Source organism: Anopheles nili, chromosome 2, assembly GCF_943737925.1.
Source record: "Anopheles nili chromosome 2, idAnoNiliSN_F5_01, whole genome shotgun sequence".
In the NCBI taxonomy this organism is placed as follows: Eukaryota; Metazoa; Arthropoda; class Insecta; order Diptera; family Culicidae; genus Anopheles; species Anopheles nili.
The window spans coordinates 71,779,080-71,792,926 of NC_071291.1; the positions used below are offsets into that span (position 1 = coordinate 71,779,080).

At 45.8% G+C, this 13,847-nt stretch overlaps 1 protein-coding gene across 1 annotated transcript; it reads right to left on the reverse strand.

Moving 5' to 3' along the window:
• Positions 1-10,214: 10,214 nt before the first annotated feature.
• On the reverse strand, positions 10,215-11,618 carry LOC128730904 (uncharacterized). Its single transcript, XM_053823993.1, has 4 exons — positions 11,507-11,618; positions 11,292-11,441; positions 10,960-11,232; positions 10,215-10,900 (listed from the first exon to the last, which is right to left on the reverse strand). Exons 1-4 carry the CDS (start codon positions 11,565-11,567, stop codon positions 10,215-10,217), a joined length of 1,170 nt encoding a protein of 389 aa, XP_053679968.1. The 5' UTR covers positions 11,568-11,618.
• Positions 11,619-13,847: the final 2,229 nt, after the last annotated feature.

The window sequence follows — 13,847 nt, forward strand, 5'->3', positions numbered from 1 at the left end:
CATTGAAGACCGTGACCGTGCAGCGGGTGATGCCGGAACGCGCAATCATTCTGCAGTTTCATAAACTCGACTCATTTGTTATTACTTTATGTTTAGACTGGCACATACTGGCGTGGCTGGAACGTTTCCTAGGAACGAGAACACACGACATCGCTCGTGTGGGGTCGACCGGGGGCGCATCAATAGATTAATTTACGATCTTCTCCATGCGTTTCACCTCCATCCTCGATGTATGATTTGTTTTCGAACTCGATGGGCCAGCAATAACAAGGAACATGTGCTTTCTCTCTAATGCTTCCTCTTTAAGCATCATGCAGGCAGTTTTTTATGCTCGTTTTAATCACTTTCCATCGTGGCGTGACTTCCGCACGATGGAAAAGTGTTTCGATTGATCAGGTAGTCCTGCAGTACGGCAGTACGGCAACACTGTGTAACAGGATATTGATTTTTGTCCGGTGCGACTTCGAATAAAATCGATATCCTTTGAACAAGCTCGCATCCAGTCCAGTCCAATGCTCTCTGTCTCCGTCTCGACAGTCTCTATTTACTTCACTACCGAGCGGTAGTAATGCAATTTTCATTAGCATCGTCATTTCCCTTCCGACAGCGTCTAACAGCGAATTGCTTAACCTTTAGCAAATCCGTTGTTCTCGTTTCTTTTTCCTGGAGTTTAAGCTCGTTACATGTTGAACCGAGTAGAGATAGTCACTCGCAACAAAGGATTTTTTGTTGAGGTGTATAATTCACAACCATAACAAGGGAACACCCGGAATGGAAAATAAATAAATGAATCTTGACCCTAGCAGTCGCAATTTGGAGGAACAAAGAATTTGAAAATGGCTCTGATGCGGATGGCCATCACCCTCCAACATATGAGCATGTAATTTTGTCACATTAACTTGAGCCTTGATTGTTTAATTTGCTACCGAACCGGCTCTGGGTGATAATTTTCGTAGCTCATAATGATTGAAATTCAATCATCAATCGAACTGCGCGGGAGTACCATCAACTAGGATGGCGAGGAAACGCACCACCATGTTTACACTCCAGTTCTGCCTATCATCGATGGCCGTGTGCGCCATTATGTGTGATGGATGATTACACAGAAATTTAATAAACCCCTCAGGACACTCGAGCCCGTTGTGGTTTTGGTGTATTTTCAATATGCTAATGCACCGGGCTTCGCACTCTCATTACCCCAAGCGCCGGTTCTCAATCAATTGATGAATCAATTGGTTTAAAGTTTTGACACGCCATTAGCTTTATTAATGGCAATTATTCGTTCATAATAAAGAAATCAAGCGTTGCTTCGGGGTTTCGGGAAAACTCCCCCATAGGCATTCATGTGTTTTCTCGACACGTTTGTTTTAAAATTTTGTCGATACATAGTAAAATGATACTAAACACCAGCGTCTGCCAGTTGGTACTGTCACTTCGTATTCACTTAACCAAAGTGTGCCTTGGTTCATGGCAAACTTTGGTTTTGAACGAAAAAAACACGAAATAACGTCGTTAGAGCAACACCAGCAAAGTATTCTCGCATTTGCTACTTTGGGCGAAAAATACGCCCTACCGTGGCATGATAAAATGCGTTTAGCTTAACTTTCCGTGCCGGTCCCCTTTTTGGACGGCCATCAACAACACATCGTCGATACGGCAGGCCCAAAAATGGTCCCATTTAGCCGGTCAATACCACCGCAAGCTATAACGATTGATTTAGCCAGCCCACGAAGCGAGGGGTTAGCACACGACCACAACGAAACCGTGCCGTCTCTAATGTGTTCGAAACTGACGGCCAAGAACCGACTCCGAACCACCCCGGAACCACGCGCGCAAGGGTGTACATTAATTTATTTAATGTATTTCACCAATAAAACAGAAATTAACTTTCAATTACTTTATACGGGAGTGAACAGCGCTCGGGCTCGCTGGGACAGAATTAGGCTACTAGCGAGGGACGAACTGTTTCTTGAGAGTATCTTGTTGTGCATTATCTCGCCGTATCTGTTCGCCAGCGAAGGGTGGAAAAAGCACACAAAACCGGCGTGGGTGCTGTGTAAATCATAGTTTTATCTCGGTGTGGAGACGAGTAACAATATAAAATCAGATACGCGTATCTAATGACGAACAACCGAGGGCGAAACCTGCACAAGCGCTCTACTCTCCAGAGTACTTCGAAAGAAGGGTCGGCTCGGTGTATCGCTTTATTGTACGGCGAATGGAGGACGCGATTGTACGCCTATTCGCGACCAACTCGAGAGCTCTGCAAACACCATTTGGCTGGTTCGAGTATCTACGATCGATGTGCGCGTGGTCTAATTGCTGGTACAACTTTGTCCACCTTGGGGTCGATTTAATCCAGGTGTCTTGTTTGACCGATATAGCACTAATCCTCACTCCAAAGCCTTGGCCTCCCTGAGGTCAATCACAACCAGAGGGATTTCGAAACTACATCCCCGGAGGTGCTTTGGTCTTGTAGACCTCTTTTGGTGCCGATGTTTGCTTTGCTTTTTTCTCAAATCTCTCTAATATGAGTCTCTCTCCCTCTGTATCTCTACGAGACACTCAAGACATCAACCGACGGACGTCTGGTGTACTCCTTGCGGACACAACACCACACGTTCAATTAGGAGATCGCCTCAGAATCATCCGGGGAGTTACTCATTAGCCCGAGGGGGTGCTCGTGCGCGCGCGCTCGCGGGTCGCACTCGTGCAACCTTTAATTGAGATAACTGCGGCAATGTTTCATAACTCTTCAGTTTAAAAATATCCCATCCCCAGGCGACCGAACTCGCGTCGTGTCGGCATTTTGTTTCGTTTTTGGTGGACCCACCAACGAACGCGAACGTCAGTAACTGAGGCGGAATTTTCTCGCATCCCGCGGGATCCCTCGGTTGGACCACGAAAAATTAAACACCGACAGATTATGTGTGTGAGAGTATTTGTTCGACCAAACTTCTGCCGTTTCCCCACACCGTTTCATTCTCTCTATTCTTCTTGCCGCTTAAAAGCCATAATTAATCGGCGTATCTCCATCGGGCAGCCTGGGTACGTTGCCGAGCGCGAGGGCATAATTTGTTCGGATACTTTACGAATATTAACCGCACGCGGGGATTTTCGGGGAGCCGTGCTTTCCCGATAAGCCCCATTTAAGGGCACCGTGAGGCGAGGTGTGTCGAATGTTGGAGGGCTCCCAGCGTGGAGGATACTTTCCACAAATCCACCAACCCAACCGACTCGCGCGCGCGCGCGTTCGTGTGAGTATTTTTAATTTCACTTGTGGGCCGCGATGATCCACGTTGTTGGGTAGCTTCTTCCTGCGGGCCTTGCGGGCAGAGGCAGTCTCCCAAACAAGCCCCTATTACGTAACCTACCGTGAATGGGGGCTGGCCGTGCTAAATAGTAACCTTGCGGGTAAACCTGCGCCGGAGCGTCCGAGCGCGCGGTAAAGGTACACTAATTGGGATTTAATTAAAAAGGTACTACACGCTTCATTTCGGCGGCAAGGCGGCCGTTCAACGGAGTTTGGTCCGCGGTTTTCACCTTGGCCGGAAACATCGCTCCGTCGTCGCGATTCTCACCTGTACAACAACGGTAGCTGGGGAAAGGTGCTGTTATTTGCACTTCATTCGAATTCAGGACGCTTAGGCTTCCCGGAATGAATAAATTTGAGCTGGGATGGCGAGTTTAATTATTGTTTTGGAGTGTAAATAAAATAAATTCCATTTAATTTCGCTCATTTTATGTATTAAAATGAATACGGTGAATTTTGAATGTTACCTTTAAAGTGTAAATTTTGAACGGAATGAATTTTAAACTGCAAAAATCGATAGTAACTATAACGTTAGTAAATATATGAAAAAGAAGTGAAAAAATGACTGAACCGAAGCGGCAAATTAATGAAGGATAAATGAGAATTATTTACCTTTCGAAAATTAAGCACAGAACATTAACTTTTTTGCACATATTCGACGTCAAAATAAAGCAATAAACCATGGATCGTAAATTTCGCTGTGCCCAACCGAATCCGCAGCAGCAAACGAAAAAGTTATATCATCTCTCAATCTCAAGCATCAGCGAATCCCTTTCGAGGGGGTTGAAGAATTTTTATTTCATTTCGCATCGAACCGAACGTTTCCGGAAGCCGCACATGCTGTGCGTCGTCTCCACATTGGCCTGGCCGCGAGGCATGTTTAATGTTCGGCGGGTAAAGGCGAACGTAAAAAAAAGGCGAATGAACCTAATGGAGGACTTCCACATCCGTGCGCCCTAACCATGCGTCCGGGCAGGCGATCGCGAATGATCATTCCGTGCAGATCGCGCACATATGGTTTATACTGGCGGCGAACATTCCGCCCCACTCCAGAGTGCCAGAGCTTCATTAGAAAGAAATTAGACACCGACACCGCTTCGTGTGACCGTGTGTGGTGATGGAGTGGGTCAACCCAGCACAGGGTGTTATTGGGACTTCTTCCTTCCATGTGGCTGTTTTCTTTCGTACATTTTTTGCAAATTATGGCGTCCGTGCGAAAGCGCGATGTCTTTCATTTCAATGATTTATTTACAAAACCCCACATCGAGGCTGTGTTGGACGAAATATGAAGCTGGACAACGAAAGGGAGAAAAAATACATGCACGCATAGCCACTAATACAGCCAACCAACCCCCCGGGATGGGCGAGATATCTCGAGAGGTTTGGCTCACAAAATGGAGCAGACTCAACAGCAAATCTGCTCCAAGATCGAGGATCGGCAACCGGTAACATATTTCAAACTGGGATCGTTTTCCGTTCGTTGAAGAACAAAAAAAATCTCCCTACATCCGAAACGAACGGGTAGAGGAGTTGTTTGTTGTTTTTTTTGTGCTTACCAACCAGTATCAGTGTTAAAACGTTTCCGTTTTTTTTTTGCTTGTTTCATTCCACAAATAGGAATTTAGATTTTTTGCTGCATGATTCGACAAATTTTCAACACGATTCGATCCTCTTATTTGCACGTTAAAGCCCCCACCTTTTATACGTAACTCAGTTTCTCTCAGACGCGACCTTGAGACGCCCCACAAGCCACGCGCGTTTTCATATTGAATTATGTAAATGCACCCGATTGGAAGCATAATTCGCTAAATTCCGTTATACGCCGGCAGTCGGCAGTCTTTAGCAGACGCGCGAAGTACACCCATCAGCCACGTCGGATTAACGTTGTAAAGAATTTTATGATTTTTCCAAAACACACCCCAAAACGCCGAGGTTGGGGAGAAAGATATCGCGAAAGTGCTTTCACTTTCAATTTACCAAAGCCACACCCGGTCCTAGCTCACCTTGCCTAGTGGGGGTGGAAAAAACGTACCAACATCGACCAGTCCCGGGCGGGAAAATTCACTGTAGGCTGACTTTGGCAAAGGGACCGGAAAAACGGAAGCTCAAACGCAATTCCCAAGCCCATACGGACCGAACCCAGGAAGCCGGGATCTCCCTTGATGGCTCGGAAAGAAGAACCTCCCTTTGGTTTGGTGGATGGTTTTTTTTTCGCCAACCCCCAGCGCATACCTGCGGCTCGGGGATGTCCATTAAAAAAGTTTGATAACGATTCTCGATGGCGGCACCCGCGACCCTGAAAAGTCGTAAACCAGGCGCCTGTTTCGCGAGCGGCCGAGGTAATGGTACTCGTTAATAATTACATAAACGCTCGCTGGCAGGAAGCGGAACTCTCCGATCCTGACAGGAACCGCCTACACCTCCGGTCGGTGGAAAAAGCCCTCTTCATGCTCAAAAAACAAATGGCGCCCTATAACGCACTGGCAAACAGGTAGAAAGAATCTACAGCTCTTACACAACGGCGAGTTACCGCACACATCGGGGTTTTGTTATTTTGATAAGTGATCTATCTCGCGGTAATTAACCGCTTTTGTTTGAGTTGTGGCGAGGGCTTATTTCCCTTCGTTTTTGTTTAATATCTCAGACGCAGTGCCTCAGCCAAACGAGCGCAGATAATGAATCTGGTGCGTATTTTTATCTCCCTCGAGAACCGAGACTACACGAGCGGATATGATAGGGCCTATAAAAGTGCGCTCCACGCCGCCAGTCATGGTATTCCGGTTGTGGATTCCGATTCTAGCCCCAAGTAGGTGAACATCAGCGTGTGTCTGAGGCGTAACTTTTCGGGAAATGCTCGCAAACCTCTGGATGAATAAAATTTCAACGAGCGCACAGAATGGGACCGAGCACGAAGGGATTCTAAACACGGCTGCGGGATCCAGTAGCAAACGCCGGAGGTATGTTCACAGCGCACCGAACTTCAGCATGATCCGTGTCAGTACCGTGCATGAATGCTGCTCGTTCTCCGTCGTTCGTTACAAAACTGAATAAAATGGACGAACTTTAGTCCATGGATGTAGTTTTGCTCTACGAACTTCCAGTGGGATCCACCATCCCGGAGGCGGAAAGCATTGGTTGTGGCTTTTGGAGCGGCAAATTTGCTCATATCCTTGCGCGAGTGTATGGTCCTTTGAACTTCCCAATTATATGTGCAAATCTCGGTCTGATACCAATTACTTTAACCCGCAAACGGCTGCCGATGAGATAAGCGGGGAAAAGCTTACGTGGGTGTAATTATCTCACCAAACGAAACGCGTGTTTGAGCTTTTTTTTCGTTATCATGGCAGCAAGGTGGGAACGCAATATTAGTTTCGTCGTCATGAAATGATAATATTTATTTGTGTTAGCAACGCTGGCAATGAGTGTTCCACATAACGGCCCTTTTTTTCATTAAAAATTGCACCCTGTAGCAACATAGTACTTTTACCATAAAATAACACGCTTCAATTGTAGCAAATCTCTTGAGCAGAATGCCACACACTGTTTCAAAAAGAGATTGGTAAGGAAACATTACGATTCTTCCCTTTCTGCTGTCAGATTTGCTTCCCGCGCTGTCATGGCCAACTTCTACCTGTCAACCGTCGTAGTAATACCATTTTAAACCTATCTTATGATGTCTCGCTTGGTCTCCCCCAAGTGGGGGGGAGAAGCAGGCATCAAAATATCATTTTTATCTCTGCCCTTTCACCATCGCGTTGGGAGGATGCTCCGTACATCCCGAAACGCCCGAAATGTCTCAATGCACCGGCATTTAGTGCTCTGTTTATCTCGTTTGTTTTCGCTCATCTTTCCGACGAGATTGGAGCATATCGCAGCATAAACAATCCAGAGAAGACAATCCGTTCTTCTGTTACGTTTTTGGGCAGGGAAAGGGCGATAGCAGCGAAAGGTTGTTTGCGGGCTTTCGAGTACGCTTTCGTAGGAATCTCACCCGGCATGAGGCCGAGCCACAGCTCCGTGACGAAAGCGCGAACGTCAACAAACATGTTTATGTTGCGCGCTCATGCTGTGCGGGTTTCTCGTAAATCAGGTGACATAAACTAATTAGCGCACTGTCATGGCATTTGCCCACCCGCGCGTGAGGTGGAAAAGATAATATTCTAATCAAGTGTCGGCAGGACACTCGCCTGAACAAATACTGCAATGGCGCACTCGTAGAGAAAAAAAGCTTTCATCTGCTTCATCTTCTCGTGATGGCCGGAAGCGTTCAGGAAAACTTTTGTTCCTTACGGAGTGTGAATTGCGGACGGAGAGGTTGAGCCGAGTGCAGATCGGCAACCCTCTGTAACACTTACTTTCAACCATTGTTCCGACAAGCACGACGAGCAGCAGTGCGAGCTGCACCGGTCCCCAGCTGCGATGATTCATCGTTGCTTTGCGCGTTTTCAGTTTCGTCGCTTGCGTACGCGAGATGAATGAAAAGCCGGCCGGCGCGTAACGCGAATGCACTCTGGAAGCACTTCTTATCACCAACACCACCGCACCGCGTCTGGATGCCAAACGAAGCCTTTCGAACTTTTCTTTCTTTTTTAGTTGATTTTGGGCTTTTCACTGGGGCACTTTTTGCGGTTTCGAAACACCGGTTAATAGCTAATTTTCACTCACTGGCTATTTTCTGGAGGAAGTAAATTCACTTTAATTAATGCAATTTCATCACAAAAGTGCGAAGGCAGCGCCAACTAGAATACGCTGCATTATTCAAATTACGTTTGGGAGAGGAAAAGGAAAAACAATTAACTGCTTTTCAACTTCTCTGTCAAAATTAAAGAACGAAGCAAACGTGTAACGTACGTAAGTTGCACACGTAGTTCTGCCTGACGGTTCAAGAGAAGTTATTTTGAAAATTTCAACTAAAGGCAAGACCTTTGCTCAGCACAACAGTATATCTGACGACGTAAAACTATTCTCGCGCATTACGTGCAACGCTTTAAAGCTCAAGGTGCGCAACACAATGTAAAGGTGAAAAATGTTCAGAATATCAGCGTTTTCTTTCTCCTAGTTTGCTCAAAGTAGATCCGAATTATTCGCTTATTCATGAGCACGACGTCAAGGCTTCTCGCTGCAGCGCTTCAAATAAAATGAGATCATCTTCGTGTGCCGCACACCATGCCTAACTTTCGCCCTTTTCGCGGTAAAAAAGCTTGCTCAAGATCGCTTGCAACAGCGGCCAAGGGACAGAGAAACACTAATGTGCCCAAATGTCGGTCAGCTTAAGGATTCTATTTTTAAAAACGCATCATAACTTGGTCACTGCACATCAAAACGCAAACACACGCCGGTCAAGATCTTCCCGCACAGAAACACTCGCTTAACCACGATGAGAGAACTATTTTATGCTTGGTAGAGAGTGGAAGGAAGAACACAATTTCAAATAATGAAAGAATTCCTATTCAATGCGACCACTACTATGAACGGTTATAACACTCTGAGGCAATAGCATGTGATGTGGGATTGCACACGCGCGAGCCACCTTTGCGAATGATGCAACGTTGCACTTCCGCTGCAAAATAATGGTTGTTGAAAATAGGAACGACACGATCATCATCCACCACCGAGTGTCGATGCTGCTGCCGTTATATGGAATCTTTCGCACACACTGTATCAACCTTCACTAGCCGACACCCTTTTTCTTCCGGACAATTTGAAAGGTATTTGCTTTTCGCCGTTTTTTTTTAACTTCTGCTGCAAAATTGCACGATCGCAATGTAACAACTATCACAATTCTATCACTTCCTTTTAACTACTATCAATACTAATGCCAATTGAATTACACGGGATAGCCAATTGATCGTGAAGTTTCTTAACTTCAAATGAGACAAGTTTACGATTTAAAATCTTCTTTAGATGAAAAGGCTCAAAAGCTATCTGGTTAACGAACAAACGTTTGAAAATTCAAACTCGCAATCACTCCACGCACGAACTTGCACCACGCTGGAAAATATGCTTACTTACATCCCGCGGTTCAAAATACGAATGCGGTCTCCGGATCGTACGAGTCGGTTGGGGTACCAATCAAAATTTTGTTTGCTACACGAAGGTTTCCGATGTCCAACGGCAGCTTCGGGTCGTCGAACAGTTGAATGAACAATGGTCGAAAAAAATCAGCTTTTAATCTTTACAAACGTTTGTTACCCGGAGTTGGCGAATGGTTTCAAAAATTAAAGAAACATATTTTCATTAATTTGATTGTCATATAAATTTCACGCACAACATTTTATTTATGTTTTATAGTTTTATTGTATTGTTTTGTTTTATTTTTTATTTTTAATGATTTTAGTTTTTAAACAAACTGGAAAAAAATCAGAGAAAGCAAAGAAGTAAAAATAAGGAAAAATAATTATGCAAAAATCGCAAAGAATAGTAAGGATGTATATTGTTTTTGATTTACAACCAGAGTGCTGTTATACGGAACAGTTGTTGAACTTTAGCGTAGTACAGTGGTGGTACGATGGTTTCAGTGAAACTAGCTGTTTTCTCTTCATCGTGAAATATATCATTATTTCTTTCATTCATGAAATATTTCATGAAGCAGTGAAATATTACGAGTAATTGCAACACATTTCAAAATACTTTAACGCATCGATGCATTTATTTTGAAATCTTTTCAAAATCTTTATATGGTCCACATTTACCACAATCATCTGCGAACGTCACGCTATGGCATTAAGCCTAGCTAATCTGCTGATATCGATCTTTGCGGAATGGTATTGCAAACTTCGTTATCAATTTACAAGCGACGCAAATAAAATTGACTCAAAATTGGTAAGCAAACGGGGCAAAAAACATTTTAATGAAAGAGCCATTTTCCTCGGTACGTCACAAATACGACAACAAGCCACCTTTAGTAGCGCAACACGTTAGCCGCGTCAGCTTCGGCGGGAATGCTGGGAATGGCACGGCGCAGATCCGCCACCGTGCAGCAGTAGGTGTAGCCACGTGCAAAATTGCCGTAATTCGCATTCGCCCAGCCATACTGCGAGCACACATCCTGGCACAACAGCTCACCCGCCGGCATGCTCGTCCGGAACGGATCGTTGTTGTTGACGAGCGCAATGGCGGCATTCGTACGCGGCGACTTGATGATCTTCCAGTACCACTTGGGCGTCTCGATACCACCCGCTTCCAGCGTGATCGGGATCTGCTGACCATTCACGTGCGGCAGAGTCAAGATACCGTGGGCACCATTGAAGATCAGTACGTCCTCATCCAGACGACCCGATACAGTGCGCGCTGCGTTTTCGACCACCAACCAGTTGCCGGCGTTCGTGGCCTGCCACTGAGGTGCCACATTGACGTAGAAGTAGGTCGCCCACTGCCACGGGCGGAAGATTCCGTCCGCGTCGGGAGAAAGATGACCCCGGGACAGGTACGAACTGCTGGTGATGAAGCGGTCTGCCTGAGCCTGGGATCCTAGCAGCTGTGCAAAGCGAATTCCTTGCTGGGCCGTGGTATAAGAAGTGGCCGGTTGTACATGGGAAGCTGTGCCCTGGGTCTTGAACGAAGGGCGATAGGACTCCTGGATGCTATCTGCGGATGGGGAAGACTCGATTGGTTGGTTGTCGTAATCCAGGGCTCATCACACTTACGGTTAATGGCAGATCCAGGGATTACGTGACGAGTGTAGATGACGGAAGCAGTCTGCATGTTGTAGCATGATTGAATGTACGTCACGAAACCCACGCTCGGGACGTCGAAACCGAGGTTCAGCAGGGTTCCAGCACCACCGCAGCTCTGACCCGTGTTCTGGAACGATCCCGTAGAACGAGCCGTACAGGCCACGTTGGCGATGTCCACGTTCGATCCTCCGAGGCTGAACGTCGTGCCAGACACGCACTGAATGGTGGCCGTAACGGTTCCAGCTATCAAGGAGTACACACGCGATTAGCATGAGATCTGTACCGCAAAGTGAAGGACCTACTATTCTGGATGGTGTTGCCCGGACAGGCGATCAAAGTCGACTCGCCAGCGTTCCACTGCAGCGCAGGTCCATTAGGAGCCCACATCTGATTGTTGCGCAGGAACAACGGCTCTAGGGCGTTCAAGTTCGTCCGGATATTGACGCTGCATTCTGTGGAGTAAACGCAGCCGGTGAACTCTCGCTATACTCCCGCTTGCCGACAAGCGATTACTCACGTCCATGGGCCAATGCAACCACTGCGGCAAGGAGCGCCAGGTACGCCAGCACCTTCTGCATCTTGGAATTGTGTTTAAGAACGGCACACTCTCCAGAGGTATCGGGGCAGCTGCTTGCAGTCTCCAAAAGTCTACTGACGTGCTTTCTACGAACGAGCGCCTTAATAACACTGCCGCAACCTAGTCGCGACGATTATTATCTGATGCGTTCACCTTTATCAGGAATCCCCCGTTGGCGGTCGAATGGGTTTCGGGTCTTGCCATTTATATCGCAACAGGTAATTGTGCTGATAACTAGCGTGTCGATTGCGTTATAATGTGTTATTTTTTTGAAGTACTCGTAAATGTGTACCGCTCTCATTTCGTCTCCCCCATTCTGTAGACCTGGCACGAGACAGTTAGAATATTGACTTCCGCAGACGATACGTTGATTACATGAATGGCAACAACTGTCTGCTCGTTTTACAGACCGTGGGTCAATAGAGAGTTCAATTCAACAGTACACGCCATTCAAAATTGGCACAAATGTTGGGTTTTCAAAATTCTAGATTGGTACAAATGTTGAGCATCCCTAAAAAACTGAAACACCTCAAATTCGTGTAATTTCATATTGAGCTTCAAACAGTATTGAATGCTTATTTTAATCACTTATGGACTACTGACCAACAGCCTTAATCAGCTTAAACAGCTGTTGTGCTTAGCTCGATTGACTGATAACCGATTCCGTCGGGGGGTCCTGATAAGATTAGCGTCTCGTCGGCTTCCTGATTTAACGGGCTTAATTTTATCACCCCCACGGTACGGAGGGCCTTCGATAATTACGATAATTATACGACCGCGGAATTGAGTGGTCAGCATGTGATTGGGATGATTTCGCGCTAAGTTGGGCGAGTGGTCGAAAATAGCAGACACGTGAACGACTAGCGTGGTTGATTTTAAGGTGACAGTGATGTTCGATGGAAAAGCAAAACATCGCCTCAAAATGGCGTAATTTTGCTATGATAGTAATAGAAAGACAATAGAAAGAGTCTAAATTTATCCAAAGTTTCTAATTATTCCACAAAATAACTCGAACAGTAGCAGCATTGTTTTCTAACTTAAAAAAAAACGATACACCGACGCATTTTCCCACGCATCGCATCCAGGATTCAATGGTTCACCTGGCAACCATCGTCCCAGGACGTTGCACTAGAAACACCAATAATCCGCACGCATCGTGCCCTCAAATCAGCGCCATTGTGTTGCCAATTAAAATCCATCATCAGCGTCAATACCTGCTCGGTTAAATCCCATTACCTCGTTCCATTAACAGCCCAAGGATCGTAGAAGGCGCCGTAACACGTGCCTGCCCACCCACCCCGAGCGCACGTGTGTGAAAAGGTGTGGGAGAAATCGCCGGTGCGTCGAAGATGGAATAATTATGCTTTTCTGATACGTCACGTGCCGAGTCGGGAGAAAGATACATTTTCCACCAGCTCGTTGCCCGAATTCGGTGCATTTTCCCATCGCGTACCGAATGGGATGCCAACCGAGCGTCTCTCCTAATGAGCGGGTATCATATCCGATTTTCTGTTTTTGGTTTTCCCTTGCGCCCACCATTGGCCCACCCTTTAGGATCGTTTCTGACGGTTTGTCGATACGTCTGCTGGTGGTTGCGTAATGGTAAAAGCCACAGGCTGTTGGTACGCTCGACTGTTGTTAGTTTTCATCTTTTCACCTACGTCATACACTAGTTGGTTGATTTTTTTTTCTGCTTGGAAAAACCAGACAAGATGGAAAACGGTAGGGCGTAGGCATTCGAAGGGGAAAATCGCAGTCCGTTGCCTAGATACATAGCTGTGATTATCGGAAAACCGTATCATCGGTTAAGATACTTGTGAGTTAACGTGAACCCTTTGAATAATGTTTTATCATGAAAGAGAAGGGAGTTCTTTCCGCGCAGCTTCTTTCTTTAATTTATATATTCTTTTCTATTCTGGTTTCACTTAAATTGTGTCATATTTGTTTAAACGATTTAATGGGTGTTCGAAACCCAATATGGCTATTTTTTTTATCAAAACTAAAAAATATTTCTTTGAAATCACCGTCAACTCAATATTGATACTAAGGTAATCAAATTTTCGCAGTCATTAACGTTACCCATAGATAATATTATGTCACAGGAATCTTCAACAGGTGTCTTATCTTCAAAACGTTCAGCAATACACCTCCTAGACAAGTAGACTCTCTAGCGCACTCAAGTGCTCTTGACGGCGTTGTTCGCAGATGTTCTTCACACTCTTGAGTAGAGCTTCTAACACCCCTTGTCGATAACCGTTTCACTTTCTTTCGTAAGATGTAA